Genomic DNA, 25,760 nt, shown 5'->3' with positions numbered 1-25,760 from the left:
CCCTCTAGCTACTAGCCCTCCTGCCGATAAAAACAGTTTTGTCTTTATTTTCTCTATGGAAAGCCTTCATAATTTTGAACACCTCTGTTATATAACATTCAAGCAACGTTATTGAATATTCACCATTTTACTGAATGAGTACAGCTCCAATAACACTTGAAGCTTGATAGCATCTAGGAAAAAGCAACCCCATTGATCAACAACTCATTCACCACCTTAAATGTTCAAACCCTGCAAAATAATTCACTGGATAAAGTGATTTAGAGATTTGAGAACAGTGTGGATTTATGAGATTTCCCTGTGCAGTTGATCTTTTTCACCCAAAGTATCCTGACCTCTTGCATCAGTTGTCAGCAAGCTTAATGTCACCAGTGACATGTACATTTTACGATCTGATTACCTCGTGCTGAATATTTCAGAAGCAATGATTGAAGATGAAGGAAGACATTTATCGATGTCCCAAAAAATTATGTCTCTGATGTGACCATTTCTGCTCTCTGGCTCCTTGAGATCTTTCCCTGGTTTTAAGCATACAGTAATTTCCATGAGTAGGTAATGTTTCTGTCAACACACTCTGGCCAAGTATGAACCCGTCTTTCTACCATCTCTCTTTCTCTGTCCCTCCTAAAGAAACTTGGTTAACATAAATGTAATTGCTTGCATGCTAATCTGAGAGTAATAGAATTATTATAGAATACTAAATAATTAAGCTCAGGCAACATAAGCAAAATCCAAGTTGCCAGGTTGTACTGACATGTTGTCTGGGCTAATTAGCAAATCTTGATGGAATTTCTGCGTCTCTGGACCTCCACTTATGACTTGCCTGCCTATGATGCTGTCACCAGAGCTGAGATGCAATGCTACTTCCCTTTCCACTTACTATCCAACGAAGTAAATCAAAATGTCCACAGAGGGAAATCCTGGAATCCTCAGCATAATTCACTGCAAGGGCATTAGTAATCCATTAAATTTGGGAATTATTTTTCCACAGTCTCTCGTCTTTCACCTTGCATGTCGATAGTGTGGCTACATTTGAAATAGAGAGCTTTAACATACTGGGCACAAAGCCATATCTGATCATTCTCTGTAATGTGCTGGATCGTTCTTTGGAATGACCCTCAAGTGAGTTATTGCTCATAATTGTTTAATGTAAGCTATGTATCAGCGTCTGTATCTGTCTGTCTTTCGTTCGTGTATTTCTACTGCAGCAACTTCAAGTGTTGCGTTCATATCACTACGACATTCAAAAGAACAGGCGAGCTGTCATTTGGAATGTACAGATAGCTATCATAGAAACATATAAAATAAGAGCAGAAATAGGTCATTCGATCCTTTGAACCTGCTCCACCATTCAATATCATGGCAGATCCTCTAGCTCAATGCAATAATCCAGCTCTCTCCCTATACTCCTTGACGCCTTTAGTATCTAGAAATCTATCTAGTTCCTTCTGAAATATATTCAGTGTCTTGGCCTCCACAGCCTTCTGTGGTAGAGAATTTCACAGGTTCACCACCTTCTGAATAAAGAAGTTTCTCCTCATCTCAGTCCTAAATGGTCTATCCCATATCCTGAGACTGTGACCCCTTGTTCTAGACCCTCCCCAGAATTTTCTACTTTTCAATGAGATTCTCTCTCGTTCTTCTCAGCTCCAATGAACACAGGCCTAGTCTACCCAATCTCTCCCCATACGACAATCCTGCCACCCCAAGAATCAGTCTGGCAAACCTTCGCTGCCCTCTTTTTGGAATGTATATCCTTTCTTAGGTAAGGAAACCAAAACTGCACACAATACTCCAGGTGTGGTCTCACCAAGGCCCTGTACAGCTGCAGTAAGACATCCTTGCTCCTGCACTTAAGTCCTCTCGCAATGAAGGCCAACATACCATTTGCCTTCTTAACTGCTTGCTGCACCTGCATGCTTGCTTTCAGTGATCGGTGTACAAGAACACCCAGGTCCCTTTGTAAATCAACATTTCCCAATCTATCACCATTTAAACAATACTCTGCCATTCTGTTTTTTCTATCAAAGTGGATAACTTCGCACTTATCCATGTTATACTGCATCTGTCATGTATTTGCTCACTTACTGAATTTGTCTAAATCGCCTTGAAACTTTTTAACATCCTCCTCACCACTATCATTTCCACCAAGTTTCATAATGTCAGCAAACTTGGAAATATTACATTTGGTTCCCTCATCTAAATCATTGATATATATTGTGAATAGCTGGGGCCCAAGCACGGATCCCTGTGGTACTCCACTAATCACTGCCTGCCACTCCGAAAATCCAGAAACATTATGTTCTGGAGTCAGAACGTTAATTGACCTTATCAAACATCTTTTCTAAAAGAAAACAGACTGATGGTCCTAACCTGTAACGAACATGGTTGTCCAGTTCATATTTAACTTCGTTTGACTTTGTGGCCTTGAAAAGGCTGACAGCCTCACCTCAGCAGCATTGTGCATGATGCCCAACATTCCTGCAATTATAGACAGCACAACCGGGCTAATCTCCCAGCAAATTTGCTTTCTTGTCTCTTTCCGCATGAACCTCCTAATCTCTTCCCTGCTCACTCCCCATACGATTTCCTCTTTTTCAAGCAGCCAGCTTTAATCCCTCTTAAAAGTATTGATGGACTTGACTTCGACACTGCTTTGTGGCGGAGAATTCTGTAATCTAACCACCCTTTGTGCAAATAATTCTGATCACCATCAATGTGTGCTCTTGTCTGACAGATTGTTGATCATTATTTAATTATGAAGGCTTATAATAGGATTGTGATTTTTAATATTGTCTGACATGCTGAGAAACCACCACAGAAGACGGCCCAATTTCTGCTATTTGTAACTGGTGTATTGATGATATCATGTTCTCATTTAATTCCTGGGTCTATAAGTGATGATGATCCATAGACTTAGCAATGCTCACATCTCATGAAAGGATAAAAAGAATACTCCCCGTAACCTTCTCTGCTCCAAGGACACCAATCCCTGCTGCTCCAGTCTCTTCACATAACTGAAGTTCTTCCCTCAAACCTTCTGAGTTGCTTCTGAAAATTAAATTGCACATGTACGTTTTCCGGTTTTATGTGAAAGTTTACACTGGAAGACAGCCTTTCCTTTCACACAGCCTAGAAAGACCAAACGGGTTGGGGCCTCATTCTTTACAAATGTGAACACTTAGATCTGATAGAGGTCTTTAAATTTGAATGGATTGGGCAGGGTAGATGAGGAGGGAATATTTCCACTTGTGGAAGAATCTAAAACCAGGGGCCATAAATATAAGATAGTGGAAACATCTAAAACTCAGCTGTAAATACAGGATGTTGGAAGAATCTAAAACTAGGGGCCACAAATACAAGATGATGGAAGAATCTAAAACTGGGGCCATAAATACAAGATGCTTACTAATAAATCCAATGACTGTAAAAGAGAAATTTCTTCACTCAGAAAATGGTTAGAATGTGGAACTTGCTACCACGGGATGTGGTTGAGGGCAAACAGCTTGGATGCATTCAAAGAGCCAGTGAAGACTCGATGGGCCGAATGGCCTCCTTCTGGACTGTAAAGATTCTGTAAAAGGGAAATTACATAAGTACGTGAGAGAAAAGGGAAAGGCTAAGATGGAATGGGAAGAAACTCGTGTAGAGGTGAAGTACCAGCACAGACTGGTTAGGCTGAATGGCCTGTTTTTAACACAAAAACAGAATTACCTGGAAAAACTCAGCAGGCCCGGCAGCTGTATATTCGACCTTGGTATTTATTTGCCACCTGAGAGTTTAAGACCATGAGTGCTATTGAGGTATTCACTCAAGACTGATGCTATAGTTCCCTGGCATCGATACAACTGCAAATTTCAGCAGGTGTAATTTGAGAAAGGCACCAGAGTGGGAAGGCGTTTACTTTAATTCGGTCTTTCAGTCTTTTTGGACAACAGCAGCTGTGAAATCCTTGCTTTTGCGATGACAGTTTTTTCTTTGTGTTCTGCTGTTGTCCAACTGAGCTGATGCTTTTCATTAAGTTTGTTTTGCATGCACTAATCAGAGCTGGTGGATTTTCAGTCTGCCAGAACTTAAATTTGTTTTGTGTCACTGACTATCAATGCTAAGCATTTTTATGGCCTTTTTAGCCAGTCGGTTGCAGCACCGAGTTTTCTGCCACTAGGTGATGTAGTTTGCTAATTTACAGCAGACACCCAGTGGCTTAAAATCCAGTACTGCAGGATCATTTACTTTATAATGGCAAAAAAAAAAATTGCCTGCTCTTTGTGTCAAGGTGTAGGAGTATTATACTAAAGTGAAATTGTTATCGGCACCCTTCACCTATAAAAGGTGTTGGACATGCAGCAAACAATCCATTTTAGATGGGCTGCCTTCATCTGGCCCATCTTTGCTGATCGATGAACAGGCCAATATCTTTGAGAGGCAGGTTCTGTCACAAGTGCCGCACATGAAGCTTCCAAGTCTAGTTGTAGGTTGAATTCAGCGTTGGGGCCTGTAGTCACTGGTCATCGTGGTGGCTGCACGCCAGTCCACAGGAGGTGTTACCATAGTAGTCACTGGTCATCGTGACGGGTGCAGGCCAGTCCACAGGAGGTGTTGCCATTTTCCTGCGTCATCAGCTAGTGATTACCGGGCGTGATAATCAATGTTTAAGACCTTCACGTTATGCTTACAAGTATCCTCGAAATGGAGGTTTGGGTGTCCTACTGGTTGTCCGGGACCAGCTACCTTGACATACGAAGGTCCTTGGGTATGCAATCATCTTCCACCCTGCAGATGTGCCTGAGCTAGTGAAGCTGCCCCTGTTTGAGTGCTAACAGACTTGGGAGTTCTGCCTTTGAGAGGACAGCCGCATTTGTGATTTTTCCCTGTTAGGATCTACCCATATTACACTGCAGACAGCAAAGATGGAAACTGTTGAGTTTCTTGATTGCTGTTTCACAGCCATCCAGCAAGGTGCTGAGAACACAAGCCTTCAGCTTGTTCCTAAGGCTCAGCTTGCGCATTTCATGAATCAGCCAAAGTTGGTAGCTGCTTTCCTTGTGTGTGTCAAGGGACAGATTATTGGTCGCCATGGACCCAGAGCAATAGAGTTTGCGAACCACTTCCAGTGGTATGTTATTTAGTGTGATCAAGGGCGGAGAAGCAGCACCCTGTCCCGTAACCATCGCTTCTTGACCACAGCAGTCAGGGAGAATAAGTTACAGGCATGGGGGAGAAAGTCCATGAGTCTTTGTAGCTGAGTTTCCATGTGGATGACTAGCACAGCATCAGTGTAGAGGATTTCTCTGATCTGGACGGGATGTGTTTTTGTGTTTGCTTTCAGTCTTGGTAGATTGTAGAGCTTGCCGTTTGAGCTAGTGTGCAAGTAGACTCCTTCCTGTCAAAATGGTGGACGGCCTGCTCTAACAATGTGCTGCTATGCCTGACATTAATTGGCTGAGTGGTGGTGATTAGAAAGGCCAAGGTTGGAAGCGGCAAGCAGATGAGGGACAGTGAGTGGGAGAGAGGGCCATTTCTCAGTTGGGCTTTTCTTGGGAGCTGGGGTCTGGTGTGATGTGAGGCTTGAGTGTGGGGCTGGCTGGGAGAGGAATGGAGGCTGGAATGACCCTGGGATTAGCTTTTTGGAGTTTGGGTTGGGGGGGACCCTTCACTCCAGCAATACAGGAAGCTGTTCTCCTGGCTCTGCGGGTCCAGCTGGGGGAGGCCTCACTTAATAACCAAGAGGCTATATGTCTCCAGCCTGGTTTCTTTTTTTTAGTACTCAGCGAAGGGCAACTTGGGAGTATCCTCCCCTCATTGGGGCGCAAGTCCCGCCTGCTGGAGCTGCCAACCACTGAGATTGCTGCCAACTCCATCACTTCTAGCCGTGTCAGGAAGGCATCAGTGGCGGCTGCTGGGACTGTAGGAGAAGATGACCAAGGCCCGTGGATCCCCGGAACAGGCAAGGCTGAAGTCTCGGGTTGGGAGGATTTGCATAGGTTAGGCAGAGGGGTTCACGGGGTGGGGGATGGAGGGGATGGGTTTAAAGGAGCAAGCGGGTAGGAAGGAAGGAAGGGAAGTCTGACTTAAGGGGGTGGGCCCCGCTATCGTCAAAGGGCAGGCCCCGAAGAGTGATACCACCTTCCTTCCTGACCTTAAAACTCTTCAATGAAAAAATCGAGCCTTCTACTCCCACCCGGCTGCCCACACCAAATGCTTTATGGTGTGTCCAGTGTATTATCAGTGTCAATTGGCTTGATAACAAGCCTAATGCTGCATTATTAATTTAAATATGTATTATGGGAGTGAGCTTGGGAAGGTGGTGGGGTGGGTGGACCCTTGCCTGCCCTATTTTACGTGCTTCCCCCCACAGGAAACATGCCTGCCGGGGGCATGTAAAATTCAACCCATTATTTCTTTGCGCTTTTCTTTATTGCCACAACATTGGGCTCGTTTTAGAAACCACTAGATGTTGTAATGGAAAGATGGTTAGGTTGATGTTCTGGGAGGCTGAAATTAAAATTCTCAATGGGTCCTTCACCATCCAAACGCACCTTGTGATCTATGTAATTGTCAGCTTCACTCTGAGCCAGAAGATTGTGCATTCAAGCCCCATTCCAGGGCTCGAGAGTGTAACCCAGACTAACATGTTAGGGCAATACTGAGAGAGTCAAAGATTATTGCCTTTTGAATAATGCATTGAATTGAGGCCCCATCTGCCTGCTCCAGTGGTTTGAGCAGATGTTGAAATCCCTAAGAACAATTTGAAGAAGAACTGAGAGTTTGGTGTCTTGGCCAGTATTCTGGCCTCAACCAGAAAGTTGAACAGATCATTGCTGTGGTATTTGTCTGTGTCACAACCTTTGATCCGGAAGCAGGACCTTTAAGGAAAATTTGTAATTTCCTTAGGATGTCTATGGAATCTAAAGAATGTTTGAAAAGGACTTTTGAGATTGCATCAATTGTATAGGGATCAATTGTAATTTTTTGGATGATAATTACTGGTCCATGTGACTTGGCGACCCTTGACCTGACCTGGAAGCTGTACCATTAGGAAGTTAAGACCAGAAGCTAGGTGGCTGGCAGACACAAAGGAGATCTGGAGGCAGAAAGTGATCAGCACACAGATGCAGACACAAAGTGTTGTAGTAGGACACGGTTATCAAACTCCTGGTGTTTTTAGGAACAAGCCAAGCTCTCTACAAAATGGTCGGTTTTCTGTTTGGAAGAAGGAAAATAGAATTCCAGAAGCTCTTCGGGAAGCAATATATGACCGAGCTAAAAGGACTGAATCCTAAAAGCAGTATGAATAACTCAGGCATCTGAAAGAGCTGAGAGTTGGTATCAGAGCACCAGATCGTGAACCAGGTATTTTTGGTTGGTTGGTTGAAAAGGAACTCTGGAAAGCTATACCATCAGGACTGATGTGACCCGAGTGATAGACGTTTGTAGAAGTGTGTCTTGGTAATGTTAACTATACCCAGTGACCTCATGGAATACAGCTGCTGGTGAACGCGACTCAAGGGCTGAATTGGTTGAATAGGAAAGTGAAAAATCCTATGTACCAGACGCCGAGTTGGAAAGATTGTGGCATTGCGCATGGTGCCATGTTTGTGCTGGGGCTGCTTGTGGTTACATAAGTCGTATCTTTGCATGGACTATTTAAGTGAAATTTACCTTTTCATTTGACATACTGTGAATTGATTTAATTTGCATTGGTCCTGATTTGTGTTAAAGTAAGCTACAAAAAATGGCATCTTGTGAGCACTTTCTTCATTTGGTTGGGCATGGGACGGGACCGGTCATTCAGTAAGTTTGGTTATTTTGGTTTATGGTTCCCCCTTGGGGATTGTAACTGTCTGCATCAGTTATTATCCTTCAAAGTAATTCACTGCTTGAAGTGATTCAGAGGTTTGAGAGCCAGTTTGGATTTACATCTTGAGATTTTTCTGAGCGGTTGTGCAATGACTTTTTTCTTCCAATGTACCCTGACCTCTTGCATCAGTTATCAGAATCTTCCGGTTTTTGTACATGTTTAACTTCACCAGTTACTTCTGTAAACAGATTTTGTTTCTTTTCTGAGCACACCTTTTACTGCCTAATATCCAATTAAGCACTAGACTGACTAGGGTATCATATCTAGGAACGTTGGTGTCTGCTGACGCATGCATTCTCTTTCTTTAAATGGAAGTCAGGCTATAAGGTGCTCTGTAGATATAGGCAAAGCTTCAAACCAACAGCTAGTTTATTTTGCATTACGTACAGGCACAGTATGTGGCTTTCACAATGAGAAACTATTTCCCTATGATGCTGTGTCATGAAGAATAATAAAGTCGAACTTTTAATTATTTAAATATAGGTTCAGTTCTCCCATATTTCAAACCAAGCTGCTTCAGGCTTTTTAATCTGCTGCTGCTTTCTAACCTTACAGGCCATTCTGTATCTGGGGGAGAGAGAGATTCTGTCTTTTCCCTTAAGCTGATATGTCGATAATGTGCATTTTACGATCTGTTTACCTTATGATGAATATTTCAGCAACATTGACTGAAGGTGAAGGAAGACATCTTCATCGATGGCCCAAAAAATTCTCTCTTTGACATGGCCATTTCTCTGACCCCTTGAGAACTTACCCTGGTTTCAAGCATACAGTAATTTCCATAAGTAGGCAATGTTTCTTCAAAAACAGCTACTCTAGTAGCCAACCAAGACCCAGCCTTTCTACCTTCTCTCTATCTCCGTCCCTCCTGAAGAAACTTGGTTAATTAAATTTAATTGTTTGCGTGCTAATCCGAGAGTAATAGAATTATTACAGAAAACTAAATAATTAAGCTCGGGCAGCACAAGCAAAATCCAAATGCCAGGTTGTACTGAAGTGTTGTCTGGGCTAATTAGCAAATCTTAATGGAATTTCTGTGTCTCAGGACCTCCACTTATGACTTGCCTGTCACCAGAGCTGAGATGCAATGCTACTTCCCTTTCCTCTTGCTATCCAATGAGGTAAAATGCCCGCAGTGGGAAATCTGGAATCTTCAGCACAAGTAATTGCAAGGGCAGTAGTGATCCATTAAATTTGGGAATTATTTTTCCGCAGTCTCTGTCTTTCGCTTTGCATGTCGATAGTGTGGCTGCATTTGAAATAGAGTTTTAACATACCGGGTACTTGGGCACAAAGCCATATCTGATCATTCTCTGCAATGTGCTGGATTGTTCTTTGGAATGACCCTCTAGCGAGTTATTGCTCATAATTGTTTAATGTAAGCTATGTATCAGCATCTGTATCTGTCTGTCTTTCGCTCATTATTTTTGCTGCCACCACTTCAAGTGTTGCGTTCATATCACCACAGCATTTGAAAGAACAGACGAGCAGTCATTTGGAATGTACAGATAGCTATCCAGGAACATTGTATTTTGAAGTAAGAACGTTAATTGACCTTATCGGTCAGACACCTTTTCTAAAAGAAAACAGGCTGATGGTTCTAACCTGCAACAAACATGGCCGCCTAGTTCGTATTTAACGTCATTTGACTTTATGGCCTTGAAAAGGCTGACGGCCTCACCTTAGCCGCGTTGTGCATGATGCCCAACATTCCTGCAATGATAGCACAAACGGACTAATCTCCCACTAAATCTGCTTCCTTATTTCTTTCTGCATCAACCTCCTGATCTCTCACCTGCTCACTCCCCATACATATGCTTTCCTCTTTTTCAAGCAGACAGCTTTATTCCCTCTTAAAAGTATTGTTGGACTTGACTTCGATGCTTTGTAGCAGAGAATTCTGTATTCTAACCACCACCTGTGCAAATAATTCTGATCACCGTCATCGTGTGCTCTTGTCTAGCAGATTGATCGTTAATTATGAAGGTTTATATTAGGATTGTGATAGTGATTTTGAATGTTGTCTGACATGCTGAGGGAACCATCACAGAAGAATGTCCGGTTTCTGCCATTTTAGTGCTGTAACTGGTGCATTGACATTGCCTTGTTTTCCTTTCATTTCCGGGTCTATAAGAAGTGATGATGCTTTATAGACTTGCGGGGTGTGCTTTGGAAGTATATTGCAGAGAAGCTGAAAGCGCCAGTCTGGTTTCATCTGGCATGCTTCTGCACACCGGAGATTGGGAAGATACCAAGTCTGATGCCATAACTACATGGAGTTCCTGGGGTTTTCCTTTTTCGCGCAGAAAGGAGCATCAGGAAATCTTTCACCACCACCACCATCGCCTCCCCATAACTCATCATTAACAAATTAAGACCATTAACTTTAATATGCAGCCATGCATGATTTGGGCTGCCCTCCTTTATTTGAGCTGGATGTGCGAAAGTGGAAGATCGTAGAACTGATCTCGGCTGAGACAGACAAAATCATTGAACTCAGTGTCACCACGTTGGGATGGATGAATGAGGAAAACAGCAAAGGTTTTCATTTCGACCACTGCCAAGTGACAGCTGCTGGAAATTTGTCTGGGCTCCAGGTGAGGACAGGGTTGTCTACAGTAGAATAACTTTCCAAAAGCATCTAACTGAAGAATGACCACTTGGATGATATACCTTTGAGTACAACTGTGCGTTTATGTAGAGTGTCATCAAATAACTGACATCTCGCTGCAGAGGGTGGGTGGTGTACACATGGAATCTGGCTTGTTTTCCGATGATGTCACTGAAGTGTCGGTGGGAGAGAGCAGGTCAGTGAGAAATGCGAGGGGAAATACAAGTGGGTCAATGATAGATCCTTGGAGGAACTTCAGAGGCAGCGATTCAGGGAGAGGATGAGAAGCCATTGCAGGATAGTCTTGGGATGTGACTTGATAGATACGAATATGAAGCAGGTGAGGGCAGTCCCACTCGGCTAGACAGCGGAGGAGTGATGTCTGAGGAGGATGCTGTGGTCAACCGTGTCAAGAGGCTGCAGACAGATGGAGTTGGATGAGGCGGTGTAGTACACCATGGTCACAGTCACAGGATATCATTTGTGATTTTGATTTCGGTCAGATCCAATGCCTCCACAAGATGAGAATCAATGGATGAGAGACTAGGGAAGAAAGGAGCAGGAAGCTGTTTCGAGGAAAAAAAACTGTTGAAACTTTATGAAGCTGGAGGGAGCTTCACACCCTGTTGCAAAATTTATTGCCAATAAAAGACTGGTCTTGATTGATCTAGTAAGAAATACGACTACTGCTGTTTGGATCTGAGCACAAATGTGATGAAATTCACAGATAAGTGGAGTTGGCCTGAAGGTCAAAATCTTGCACAAGCAAGCAGTCTGCATGCACACAAGCAAACTGAATCAATTAGGCGTCTGCAGCTTTGAAAAGGATCTCTGAGGTGTAATTAACATTTTTTTTCAACTTAATTATCTTCCCTGCATTGTGAAACCTACCCATAGGCTAGAGGCAGACACTGCAGAATGCCACCAAAGTTGAGAGAAGCAGAGGAGATGAGGGAATCGAAGGAACAGTGAAGCTGAGGTTCTAAATATGTCTTCCCAAAAACAAAAATAATTTAAAAAAAAACCCTTGTATATGGTGGGATATTGTACCCATAGCTCCTAACATCAACATTCGTGCTATTACCCAGAACTGGCTGCCAAGCTGAACTGCAGAACACATTCTGGGGTCTCCCTCCTTGTTATGCTGTACATGGTAGCAGTTGTGTGGTGAAACCAAAGAATAATTCCTGTTTAAAAAGTTATGGGGATACTTAGTAGAGATGTTCAAAATTGTGAAGAATTTTGATAAAGGGTAAATTAGAACAAAAACTAGCATTTACACAGAATCTCAGGATATCCCAAAGTGCTTCACGGGTACTTAAGTACCTTTGAACTGTGATAATATCGGAATCATTAAGCATATAAAATGGGAGAAACGAAGTACAATGGTAAGAGAGTCAATATACCAGAGGACATTATGGCCATTCCTTTACTATTCCTGTGTAAAAAAAAAAACCTGAAACTCCCTTCGCACCGGCATTGTGTGGTTGTATCTGCACCACGTAGACTGCAGCGGTTTAAGAAGGCAGCCCATCGCAACCTTAAGGGCAATTAGGGAGGGGCAGCAAACATATACTTACATAGGAAATCTTTGCAGGGCTATGGCGAAAGAACGGGGTATGTTGGGAGTAATTGGATAATTTCGGAGCTGGAAGATGGACCTTCTGTGCTGTATGAGAAAAGACAATTGCCTTTACTGTCCTGGATGTATCAGGAAGTGTTTTTTTTTGGAAGCTGGTCTCCTTCTGCAGCACCAGATTTTTAAAAAAGAAAGACTTACATTTATGTAATACTTTTCATGACCATTGGACAGCTCAAAGTGTTTTACAGCCAGTAAAGTACTTTTGAAGTGTAGTCACTGTTGTAATGTAAGAAACATAGCGGCCAATTTGCACACAGCAAATTCCAACACACAACAATGTGATAACGGCTAGATAATTTTTTTTGAGATATTGATTGAAGGATGAGTATTGTCCAAGACACTGGGGAGAACTCTCTTGCCCCTCTTTAAAGTAATGCCTTGGGACTTTTATACATCCACCCAAGCAGACAGAGCCTCAGTTTAACATCTCATCTGAAAGACAGCACCTCCAATTGTGCAGCACTCCCTCAGCGCATCAGCCTTGCGCGTTCACGCCCTCGAGCAGGACGCAATCCCACAGCCTTGTGGTCCAGAGACAAGAATACTACCAATGTGTGGGAGCGTTCCTTGTCGTTGGGCAGGGCACTGATTGGTTGGTTCTAGGGTGCCTGTGCGGGGGATTTTTTAGGACCAGGAGGGGTCTGAAGCTTGGAAGCACTCTGTGGGAGTTGGTGTTGGAAACTGCATATGAGAAAACTATTGGCACCACAGAACCTCAATCCTGCAACAGTTAACAGCTTCAAGAAAAGGAGAGAAAAAAAGAGAGCCCGTGGAGAGAGGTGTTTATGTCACTTAGTATTATCCTCAGTCCTTTAATGCTGTGCTGCACACCTCATTGAGCTTTCTTATAGGGGCCACACAATTTTCAATGAACTGTAAGTTAATTCCCAATAAAACTGGCATGATGCCACAATCACAAGCCTCTTGGTGCCATTGTGACACATCAGCGATCAACGGCATAGAGCATTGCCAACAATAAATGCCAGCATAGGAAGTAGCCAAAAGTAAAGGAATCCACCCTGCACAGTCTGCCCTTACTGGAGTGATATGTCCTGGAGCAATATCAAGGTAGCAATCTTAATCATTGAAAGTCAGATATCAAATGACACAAGGTTTGGCATAAACTTGCTTGTTTGTGTTATGTGATGACTGCACATCCATGATTGCTGCCAGTTATTCATTATTCAATATATAAGTCACCTAAATTGCTTAATTAAAACCCAGTCTATAACTCATTCCCAGGAATCAATTTTCCATACGTAAAGCACCTGAATCCTCTTGATTAGAGTCCAGCTTGTTTTGACAGTTTTGAAATATGAATATATTTGCAAACCCATTCGTACACGCATCCTGATTCAAATAGTGTAATAATGGCAAAGGTTGTAGGATACAGGCATGCAATACAGTACACTATAAAATAATACAGCTGGTTGCAGAATCAGTTTACAGGCATTTTGCCCATATCTAGCATGAGCTTCGACAATGAGCATCGGTAACCTTTGAACCCAGGAGTATACGCCATCTGATACTGCTCCTACTTGATGTCTGAATCTTGCAGCACAGGAGGAGGCTATTCAGCCCATTGTGCCTGTGTCAACCCTCTGAAAGTGCTACTAAACAGTCCCACTCCTGCTCTATCTACATTCCTCTTCAGGTTTTATATTTCCCTTTTTGCAGTATATATCAATTTCCTTATATACATATTAGGACTGGGGTCACGACAGAAATTAAGAGCATGCCCCTGAGCTGGATTTCTATCTCCCCTTATTTATCTCTTTTCTAGTCCAACGACATTGAGTCCAATTTGTAGCGTCTGAACCGATTCTTTGCTTGAGATTACGTGATTAATTATTGAAGTCTGTTTAACCTATTACTGCTGATCCCCATAATGACTTTATAGTCCCCCAATTTCATCATAGCAAATTGCCTATGCAAATATATTTTGGAGGGCACTGTTTAAAATGCAAAGAGTTCTAAACAACCATTTTACACCCCCCCACCCTCCCGACCAGTTCCCAACTGCCATTGCCCACCCCGAACTGCTTTGTGTTCTGTTTTCATTGGAATTTAACAAAGACAAGTGGATTAAGTGTTATAGATAGCGGATGGGTTGGAGACAAAATGAATAGGTATATTAGTACTGTGCAAGGTATAGGTCAGACTCTATCTGGAGCACTTAGTGAGGTTCTGATCATCCAAATCACAAAGTGATTCCTGCAATTGGGAGGAAAGATGTATTTTTTTTAACCCCAGCATTTTGTGCTCCTCTGAAATTAACTCCTTGCTAGAGTACAGCTCCATGGGTACTCTCCAATATCTTGCTCAAAGGGGGTTGTTATTCATGCCTGAACTTGGAGTTTGAACATCAGCATATTATTCTACTATGTTGGGAGGTACATGGAATTCTAATTGTTATCCTCACCACCACATATTCCAGTAGGAGTCACATACACACAGTAGTATGTGATTGGGGACTCTTGCCTCTTTCTCCAAGCTCCCCATGCAATCCAGCAATGCAGAGGCAGTGCACCCAGTACTCTTCTGAGATTAACACAGACCTGGAGATTGAATTTGGGACCTCTCTGTGCACCTTGGGTGCTTGCTGAATGGAATTCAGTAAGCCCCAGGCTGAAAAGGTTAAGGCAACTCGATGTTGACTCCTTTGGGAAGGAGCAATGCTGCAAAACAGTGGAATGGAAAGTTCCAAGATTATTCACAGAATTCCCCTGAGGAAACTGCGGTAGTGGGGGGAGGGGGTTGTGTGTGTGTAAGTGTGTGTGTGTATATCACGTATCAAGATGTGCAAGCTCCAAATCAGGAAGCGCAGAAATGCAACATTCTCACCTAAAGGATAACAAAATTGTGGGTTAATTTGGCAGGAGACACAAGGGAGCACCATCACCTGCAAGTTTCCCCCTCCAAACCACACACCACCCTGACTTGGAGCTATGTCACCACTTCTTCATTGTTGCAGGGTCAAAATCCTGAGATCCCCTAACAACACCAGGGACTACAGCAGTTTAAGAAGGTGTCTCGCATCCCAAGAATGAATAAAAAGAAAGAATTCCTTTCAAAATAAGAACTTCGGGATATAATTAAAAGTTGGGGTGATATCTGAAAGAAAGGAGAACTTAAGATAAGAATGAAAAATGCTGGAAAAACTCAGCAAATCAGGCAGCATCTGTGGATAACTCTGTTTCCCTTCAATGAAACTTCCTGATCTGCTGAGTTTTCTTTTATTACAGCGTTACTTTGTTCTTTCGGATTTCCAGAATCCGTAGCACTTTGCTTATGAATGGGATAAGAGAGGAGTGCTTGCTGGATCTTAATATATTGTTTCTGTTCCTAAAACACTGTTCAAAAACCTTAAGACATTTACTGACTGGTTTTGTACATTTTTTTTAAAAAAGACTGAACTGCTTAAAATGCCTGTCGCTGCTGGGTCTTGTGAATAATTCTGAATTAATCCTTTTCTACCCGATTAAAGCAAAAATATTCTGAGAATACGCAAGGTCAGCTATTTTCCGGAAGAGAACTTTGCCAAGATAAAGCCTAGCATCCAAAACGTTAACCTGTCGAGATTGTGGCTGTGTTCTGCCAGAATTTTCAGCTGTGTTTTTGCTCATGTCTCAGGCTTAGTTTTACTCCTTGTCTCATTCATTCAGCTGTGTGTGCTTCATTCCTCACTGCCCTTTGCATGTTTCCTCTATAAATCCATGCTCTAGAGCAGAAAGCAGCATCTGTGAATCTGAATATCCAGCGAAAATCGCCCACTGTTCTCCATGCTCTTCATGTCAGCATTTTATTTGGAGTACGTGTGTTATTTTGACTGGCTGAACCTAATCCTGCACAGCACCACTGTTTTTAAAAGATCAGAAATGTTGGAAACGCTCAGACCCCACAGCATCTGACAAGAGAGAAAGAGTTAATGGTTAATGATCTTCCACTGGAGTTGGAAGATGTTCAAGATTTAACAGTTTTTAAGTATGTGCAGAGCCAAGGGGAAAGAGGTGGTGGCGGAGACAAAATGGCAAGATCTGCGACTGTGTGGAGGGCAGAGTTATTAAATAGTTTGAATCATGAACAAAAGAGATAAGGGATTCAAGGCAAAAGGGGCTGATGATGGGACTAATGAAGAAACGAAAGATGGGCCTAGATGAGGTGTAAATGGTTACAATAGAACAGTTATCAGCTCTGCTGTTTGAGAAAATGTGGTTATGATCTGAAGTTGTGGACCTCATAAGGTGCCCAGTTGGAAGGCCAGGCTGTTACTGGAGCTTCAGTTGAGGTGTTTGCAGTCTGCTATTGAGTGACCCCTAGTGTTACTGTAATCGTCATTTGGAACAGTTGGAGAAATGGGAAGATTTGGAGATGAGCCCTTGTTTTTGGATGCCTGCTTGCAGTATTTCTTTGTGGGATTGTCACTTGCATTCCACCCCAATGGAATTGTGAGCTTTTTAGTGAACATGAACTTGGCTCGCTTCAGCATTGTGCAGTGATTACAAGCTGACTTATTTGCCTATTTTGGAATTTTATACTGCTGCAAGTTGTCAGAGGTCAGATTGCAAGACTGCCCCCTTGCCCCTTGAGCTTATAGTTTTCTAAGTTACATGCAGGATGTCTAAATGCAGCATTTGGTTCCTGCTGTATTGCCTATCCCCGCAAAAACAACACTTTCCAGGGCCGTTGCAACACAGGTTAATGTAAAGCTGATTCTGCAATGTCCAATCAAGGACTGCTAGGTTAGGTTTACTTTATTCTTTCATGTGGTATGGGTGTTGCCTGCAAGGCCAACATTTGTTGACCCATCCCTTGAGAAGGTGGTGGTGAGCTGCCACCTCGAACTGAATGGCTTGCCAAGCCATTTCAAAGTTCGGTTTGTCAACCACGTTACTGTGGATCTGGAGTCACGTATGAACTAGATCAGGTAAGGAAGGCTAATTTACTTCTCTAAAGAACATAGTGAACCAGATGGGTTTTTACTGCAATCGATGACAGTTTCATGGTCACCATGAGATTACAGTTCCAGGTTATTATTTACTTGAATTTAAATTCCACCTACTGCCTTGGTGGGATCTGAGCCAGTGTCCCCAGGACTTAGCCTGGACCTTATGTTATTAGTCTAGTGACATTTGCTACTGTGCTATCCCCTGCACCTTTGGTTAGTAACAACAGAAACTTCCTTCCATACTGACATATCGGAAACTCTTTGTTCAGGTGCAACACCAATTCAAGTGCATGTAAATCTCCCTCTACACTATTTCATTGAACATTTCCAGCTCAGAATGAAGCATCCTCTGCACTGTTCCTCAATCTCTCCCAGGCTTTGTACAATGAATTCCTACTGTAAAGATCCCTCTACACTGTCCCAGGACAATTGAAGCTTGGTTTGATACAGTCTAACACTTTTTGATCTGTCCAAACACTCTGCCTCAATTTCTAAGCATCCTCTGCTGCAGCAGTGTGACAGTTTTCCATTTCCTGCAATATCTTCTCTGTTTAAGATTGCCACAGTCCCAAGTTTGATTTTGAACTTTAAAACTAGTGGTTGTGACCTGCACTTAACATTCACTGGCGATCTGGGAATACCACCTAAAGTCTCCATTGATTGCCTGATCTTCCCTGTTGCTGAGTTAGTAATCCTTTGTTGAGTAAATTCTACTTCATTTCCTACTCTCTATCCTGCACATGGAAAAACAAATCGGGTAACACATCTCAGTTGATGGTTCAAGCCCCAATCCCGAGACTTGAATGCGTAATCCAGGCTGAAGCTCCAACTGTAGTGTTTCGGGAGCTGGTCTTCTTCTGGATGTTTCCCCATCAAGTGGATGTAAAAGATCTCATGGCAGAGGAGTTCTCCTGGTCAACATTTATCCCACAAACAGTTCCTAAAGTAGCCAACCTGGTCATATCTGGATGCTGTTTGCAGGAGCTTATTGTGCACAAACTGGCTGCTGCGTGTTTCTACATTACAACAGTGACTACACTTCAGAAGTACTTCAGTGGCATAGAGCATTTAGACGGGTGTCCTGAGACTGTGAAAGGTGTGATATAAATCTTTCTACATGGAATAAGCCAGGCAACCTATACCAGGTTGTCATCAGCGTTTATAAGGCATAACGTTGATGTTGCTGCCCTTTTATATGAAAGAATGTCATCAACTTTCCAAATGAAATTGAAGGATCTAACAAACCTCGACCAGTCCATGATCATGTGGAGAGAGCTAGGCAAGATGTAGAAAAATATGTTTGAAGCCTCTTTACAGTTGGACAACTAGTTTGATTCAGCTACCTTAAAATCAATGCTGTTCCTTCACATGCAACAGCAGTAGCAAGCACCACTACACCTCAGTGAAACCCTGATGACAACAGACTTCTCTCGTTCCACGATGATGTAACCATGATGTGAAGTAAACACTCATTTGTATAGTACCTTTTCTCCTCTACCAGATATGTCTGAAAGTGTGTTACATGCAATTAATTTTGAAGACCATTGATGGTTGCCCATGCACGTGCATGAGGAGTTGGGTTTTTGTCAAGGTGATGCAACGGAGGCCCCAGATTATATTGTAGCTCCTTCATAATTCCGTTTACCAGCTGCACACACTTAACTGAAACTCCGAGAGTTGATATTTATTCCCTATTTGAATTGGAGTTGATGCTTTGGCTGGGGTCTGCATAGGAGTGTTGACCTAAACCAAATGCCTGAGAGAGATTGTTCACAGCGCAACGTATCTGCGGCTCAATGACCTGTCCTGGATGGCTGGCTCAAGATGTTTGCTTTCCAAATGCGCAGGAAACCTTAATGTGAGCCACATTAAAGTTTGTCTGGAGTTCTGTGTACAGTTTTGGTCTCTTTACCTAGGGAAGGATATACTTTCCTTAGAGGAAGTGCAATGGAGGTTTACTAGACTGATTCTTAGGATCAAAGGATTGACCTCCGAGGAGAGATTAAGTAGATTAGGTCTATATTTTCTGGAGTTTAGAAGGATGAGAGGTGGTCTTATTGAAACATGTAATATTCTCAAGGGACTTGACAGGGTAGATGCTGGCAGAATGCTTCCTCTGAATGGAAAGTCTAGAATTAAGTTGGGGAGGGGGAGTCACACTCTCTTTATAAGAGGTTGGCCATTTAGGACAGACGTGAAGAGAAATTCCTTCACGCAAAGGGTAGTGAATTTTTGGAATTCTCTAACCCAGAGAGCTGTAAATGCTCAGTTGTTGCGCATATTCAAGTCAAAGATTGATTGATTTCCCTAGTCTCCAATAGGAGACTAAGGGGGATGGTGCGAGAAGGCGGAATTGAGGTGGAAGATCAGTAATGATCTTATTGAATGGTGGAGCAGGTTTGAAGGGCCGACTGGCCTACTTTTGTTTCTTACGTTCTTATGTGTTGAGGGCACCTTCTAATCTGTCTTGTAGTGTAGTAGGCTGAAATTCCCAGGTGGGCTGATCCATACAGGTGCGTCGAGGCTGGAAGTGGCTGCTTATTTTGTGATTGGTGCTTTTTTCCTTCCTTTCCCTTGCACTCCTGGAGAATGACGGATCGTCGGTGGATGTGCACATCAATGTGGAACAGAGTCCCATCCAGGTAACTTTGCATTCTCTGCCTTTTTTGTTTCTCCCACCAGCCCCTGCAACTTCTGTTTTTCTCTCTTTTCCCCTCCCTGGTCCATCTCATTAATCCATTCCAACCATTGAACAAGCCTCTTCCATCTTAATCATCCATGCTGCTTGTAGTTGGCATGCAGGGTGAGGATGTGCAATGGGCAGAGACTGCATATAGCATAGTGTAAGTGAGCTCAGTTGGCATGTAGCTCATTCCCCAGTCCCGGTGACCAAGGTGTAAAGTTGGGGGTGGCGAATAGGTTTGGATGATGATCTACTGAGAGAGTCTGGAAGCAGGAATCCCTCTCTCAAATATTTTAACCATTGAAATAATTTCTTCTGTGGCCACACCTTACCTGTGCATTTCCAGAAACTTGAAATGGATACTGAGCTATACATTTTGTTTTGTGTACTGTAAATACTTTCATTGTCTAATTTGTTTGATTTAAACACCTTGTAGTTACGAACCCACACTTGTCATATTGCACACCACCTCGGCATAATTTCTGTCAGTCCCATCGGCGTTAATCTGAATCTTTTTGGGATTTAATCTCACCGGCTCAGCCTTGGAAACTATTTTCCTGTTTACTGGTCTTCTGTGTTCTGGAAGGAAGTTTTATTGAGTCTTCAGTCTAAAAATCTCAATAAATACTGAGAGTGTGCAGGACTGTAAGAGTCTTTCGGATGAGACATCAAACTGAGGTGCTATCTGCTCCCTTAGGTGGATGTAAATAATCCCATGGCACAATTGCGAAGAAACAAGAGTTTTTCCTAGTATATGGTCAATATTTATCTCTCTAACAACATTGCTAAAAATAAAATGATCTGATCTCTATCATATGGCTGTTTATGGACGCTTGCTGTGCACAGATTAGTTGCTGTGTTTCCTCCATTACAATAGTGACTACACTTAATTGACTGTAAAGTGCTTTGGGAAGTCCTTACATTGTGAAAGGTGCTATATAAATGCAAATCTTGTTCTTTATTAAGCTTTTAAAAAGTGTGGAAGTGGAATGCTAGTATGCTTAATACTTGGTGCAAACATTCAGCCTTTAGGAGTGGCTCTCAAACATTTCCAAGGCAAATCTTAATTCAGTCTAACAAATAAACATGCTCTCGAACTAATGCCCGGTCCTAACTTCTGAAGGACAGCGTTACTCTGTATTTGAAAAGAAGACAATGTCATCTTTGCTGAAACATGCTCGAGGTATACAGCAATATAATTGATATGCTCAGAAACCAACAAAGATAGAATAGAAATCCAATCGCTTTGGGGACTTATCCAAGGTCTGGTTTGGAACGTAGAGACTGGAGATTGAATACGTGTAGATGCTATCTTTGAGTTGAGTAAATGCTCCGTATGATATGGTGGTGATGGTTGATGCAGGCTGGCTAGGAAACCCCACCAACCCCCCCCACCCCAGCCACCATATTTGTACTGGGTTAGCCAATCTTGCTTGTTGCAGTGGAATACGACAATTATCCTGATGTGCCTGAATTAAGGAGAAGGAAAGGAACCGACCGTTCAGCATCTGAATTGCGCTGAGCTTTTAATGACTATCTCATTGGAAAGTGTGTGTGTGTGTGTGTGTGTGTGTGTGTGTGTGTGTGTGTGTGTGTGTGTGTGTGTGTGTGTGTGTGTGTGTGTGTGTGTGTGTGTGTGTGTGTGTGTGTGTGTGTGTGTGTGTGTGTGTGTGTGTGTGTGTGTGTGTGTGTGTGTATCTGACTACCAGCATGTGATTTTGGGAAGGCTAAAACTTTCAAGTAGTCCCATAAGATGGGACATTGATGCGATTTTTGAGAACTGCAGCACTTGGTTCAGGAATTGGGTATTTCAGTGGCAGGATGCATGGTGCCACTATGTCATGCCAGACATTGGGCGGTTGCAATCTTGCATCTGATTCCATTCTCATCTGGGCTATGGCGAGAGAGAGATGGCGCCCTTGTTTTCCCTGTAACTTTACTCATTCGTATGTCAGTAGGAGGCTGAATTAACTGTCTGCTGGAGGCGCAAACCCGGGATCGGTTGGAAAAACGGCTGGTCCATTCTCGAAGGATGAGGTAGAATCAGCTGGGGCTGCTACCTTCTGTGTCTTGCATCCTGCACACCTCCCAGAAAATGGTTATGTAACAAAATTGGCCGTGACATAGAAGGAGATTGCCAGTTTTCTCCATTTGGGAGAGATGCAAGAGGCCTGACGAGAAGCGGCAACATCATTTGACGCCTTGCTCATTAATGATAGAGGCACTGGACAAGGTGCAGAGACGATTTGCAAGATGATACCAGCCATGGTATCATGAGAGATTATGACTATCAGGAAAGATTAAATAGAAAGCAAAGGCTAAAGTGTGACCTAATAGAGATCTTTAAAATTAAGCGACAGTTTGGTAGAGAAGAAGTTTCTACTTGTGGGGGACTTCAAAACAGGAAGCCATAAATATAAGAGAAACAGCTTTACCTTGAGAGTGATCAGAATGCAGAACTTGCCGCCACATGGAGTGGATGAGGCCAATAGCTTAGATGCATTTAAGGGGAAGCTGGATGAGCGAGGGGGAAACAGAAGGGTATTATGCTGATAGGGTGAGATGAAGTAGGATGGGAGCTTCATGTAAAACATAAATAATGGTATATACCAGTTGGTCCAAACGGCCTGTTTCTGTGCTATAAATTCATAGATAATTGAATGGAAATAGTGACACTGACTATACCAAAATCAGCGACTGCCATTTACCAACAAATGGGGGCCATTTCCCTTTCACCTTGGGAGACAAACCCGCAGGGTCAGCGGCTCGGTGCTAACAGCTGTTTTAGCTCTTTGCCTGCAGAGGCAAAGTGGCCAGACCCACTCTGTGGATTCTGACTGCATATCAATCAGTGCTACCATTGCATTTTTGAGGTACACAGACCTGATTGTTGTGGTCGGTGAACCCAGAGTGTTCCAAAAGCAACTGTTTCACAGATGTCATCTTGTGTCCCTCACGATTATTTTGCTGAATCCGCCTCATCACCTTGGAGTGGGAGCATTCGCCTGTGATAGTTAAGTTCAAAATTGATTTGACATTAGAAAGGACGAAATGATTAACCATTAGTGATTGATCCTTTTAATGCAACAGTGCGGGAATTTTGCTCCTTGAAATCAGGGCTGGCTTATTTTCCGACTGGCCAGTCGTAGGTGCTCATTCTCTGAGCGCTGTGTGAGGAAGACACAAATCAATGTGATCAGAATTCAACTAGATCTTGTGCAGGTAGAGCACTTGCTTTTAAATACACCAGACTACATGTACAGTAACGCATGGTATTATTCTCCATCAAAGCAAAGATGTGTAGAAGAGAATCTAGGCCTCATGGAAATGGAGCGAAGGGGGCAGTAAGGTATTTTTTGCTGATGATACTTGTCTTTCTGTTTTTACAGAGTGAGCCGAGAGTTCGCCTGGTGTTGGCCCAGCACATGCTGAGAGACATTCAAGGGATCTTGAACAGACTCGAGGTGAGAGCAAGATTCTGTTCCGCGCTTCCCCTCTGTTTAAAAGGTCATCTTTCTAGATGAAACTGTGTTGCAGTCAGGATTTCAGTAAAGTGTAATGGTGGCTGCTGCAAGTATTGGCTGTGAGAAATGCATTGAAGTGCGTGTGGTATTATAAGTAAAATGGCGGCATAGTTAGATGATTGGCTAAAGGATGGAGTGTAGGAGTAAATGGGAGTTTTCTTGGATTGGCGAGATGCAGCTCTAGGGATCTGTGTTGGGCGCTCTCTTTGTTTTATAACACATCAAGTAGTAGGATGAAAATTGAAGCAAAACCAAAGGAGGAATGGGATTGTAGGAGCCTGTTAGGGAAGTGTGCGGGTATGGAGCAGTTCAAGGTTGACCAATGTGAAGATTGGCATTTCGTGAAAAAAACCAGAACGGATATATGTGCTCAACTGGTAAAATTGTTAATTGAATAGACAGCCAAAGTGTGTATCCACACAGATTTTTAAAAGCACAACTATCAGAAGTCTTAAAAGGGCAACATCAAACATGAAAACAAAGGTATGATATAAATCTGTACAAGGCAGTGCCATACAATGTCAGTTGTGGAGTTCTGGGCTTTTATTGTAATCAGTATATTTGACTGTGGAAATGATACAACAGATTTATTAGGATATGTACTCGGGATGAAAGACTGTAGTTAAGTTAAGAGCACAGCATTAGTTTTCACATGTACATTGACGACAGCAACTCTACCTTACCACCACCCCTCTCAACTCTTCAACTGTTGCTAAATTATCAGACATCTTATCCGACATCCAGTACTGAATGAAAAGAAATTTCCACTAATTAAGTATTGGGAAGACTGAAGCCAGTACTTTTGGTTCCCTCTCCAAACTCTGTTCCCCGTAGCCACCAACTCCATCCCTCTCCCTGACAACAATCTGAGATTAAATCAGACTGTTTGCAACCTTGGCGGTGCATTTGATCCCAAGATGAGCCTCTGTCCTCATATTCGTCCCATCACTAAAACCGCCTATTTCCACCTCCATAACTTTGTTCAGATTCGCCCGTTTCAGCTCCTTTGCTGCTGAAATGCTCATCCATGCCTTCGTTAGCTCTAGACTTGACTATTCCAACGCACTCCTGGCTGGTCTCCCACATTCAGCCCATCGTAAACTTGAGTGCATCCAAAACCCTGCTGACCATGTCTTGCTCCAGATCCTGTTCCCCTACCATCCCTGTGTTCACTGAGCTGCAATGGCTCCCAGTCAAGAAACGTCTCAATTTTAAAATTTTCATTCATGTTTTCAAATCCCAACAAGACCTACTCTGGAGCCAGTGGCAGTGTCTGTTCCGAGTATGGGCAGCTTCGAATTAACTCTCGGGCAGATCCCAAATTCTCAGCCACCACAGCATTCAATGAAGCCACTCAAGTGTGTACCTTGTCAGCAGTGTTTTAAAAAAAAAATGCTCCACCACCTTCCAAAGGAAATTGGAGGGCATTTGTAACAAAATGTTGGCCTTCTAGGTATTGGTTCTTCATTATACCACCTCACCCATTACTCACAGCATGCTACTAAGCTTATTGTCACCTGTACACTGCAGAAGTGTACACATCTTGCATGAAGGCTTAAATTCCTTCAAATTGATCCCACTGTCAGTGACAGGCCTTTAACTACTAACCACCACACGCTAGTGTAATCCAGGATTTGTATCATTTGGATGTCGGGTAAGATGTCTGATAATTTAGCAACAGTGGAAGAGTTGAGAGGGGCGGTGGCAGGGTAGAGTTGGTGTTGTCAACATACATGAAAACTAATGCTTAATCTCTCAGCTTAACCACAGTCTTTCATCTCTCGTACAAATCCAAATCCTTAGTGACCTCCCCAGGCATAACCCAAGCTTGGTAGAACAGTATAGCTGCCACAGAAATGACAGCACAAGAGTGCAGCCAATGTGCCCGTCTGCTGTTAGAGCCATCTGAATATTATATACAGAAGGGGCCTCGGGGAGGTTGATTATTTTGGAAATCAAGCAAAAACTTAATTTGCCTCTGTAGTAGGTTGGCAAAAAGTTTCATTCCATTTCTTAGATCATTTGTTCTTCCAGGATCGAGAGCTTGAGTTCTGCTCCGATGGTCCCTTGCTAGACACTCACTGCTACTGCTTAGCCCCATTGCCTTCACCCCATGAGTTATTGGAGGGCGGGCCTGGCATTTAATCCCTGTCACTACCTCATTGGGAACCATCATTATTTGCTTTGGGCTTGTTTTCTTTGCAGTCAGAGTAGAAAATGAAAGGCCCTTAAAGTTAAGCAGCTGGAAAGGATTTTATGGTGATGGTGTTTAAAGTTGTAGGTGAATTTAAGATTTTATTTGTGGTGAGTTGCACTGCACGCGAAAGCCATAGCAGCAGCATTCATATAAATGTTAAAGACCCAAAGAGACACTTGGAAGCGGAAGCAAAAGCAAAATGCTGCAAATCCAAAATCGAATCATAGAATGATACAGCACAGAAGGAGGCCATTCAATCAATCCTACTCTTTAGTAGAGCTATCTAATTAGTTC

General features: G+C 42.9%; 1 protein-coding gene across 4 annotated transcripts in view; it reads left to right on the top strand.

Moving 5' to 3' along the window:
• The window catches only part of LOC121291464 (large proline-rich protein BAG6-like), a 94,769-nt gene that overhangs the window by 25,204 nt on the left and 43,805 nt on the right, over positions 1-25,760 (top strand). For 2 of the 4 annotated variants that reach the window (XM_041212677.1, XM_041212676.1), the window contains exons 6-7: positions 19,651-19,704; positions 23,135-23,209. In XM_041212677.1, coding sequence (XP_041068611.1) covers positions 19,651-19,704; positions 23,135-23,209 — 129 coding nt within the window. The remainder of the gene's footprint in view (positions 1-19,650; positions 19,705-23,134; positions 23,210-25,760) is intronic. The other 2 variants (XM_041212679.1, XM_041212678.1) reach the window with 1 other exon arrangement.

Source organism: Carcharodon carcharias, chromosome 19 (genome assembly GCF_017639515.1).
Source record: "Carcharodon carcharias isolate sCarCar2 chromosome 19, sCarCar2.pri, whole genome shotgun sequence".
Lineage (NCBI taxonomy): Eukaryota > Metazoa > Chordata > Chondrichthyes > Lamniformes > Lamnidae > Carcharodon > Carcharodon carcharias.
This window is presented reverse-complemented; position numbering and strand designations above follow the sequence as displayed.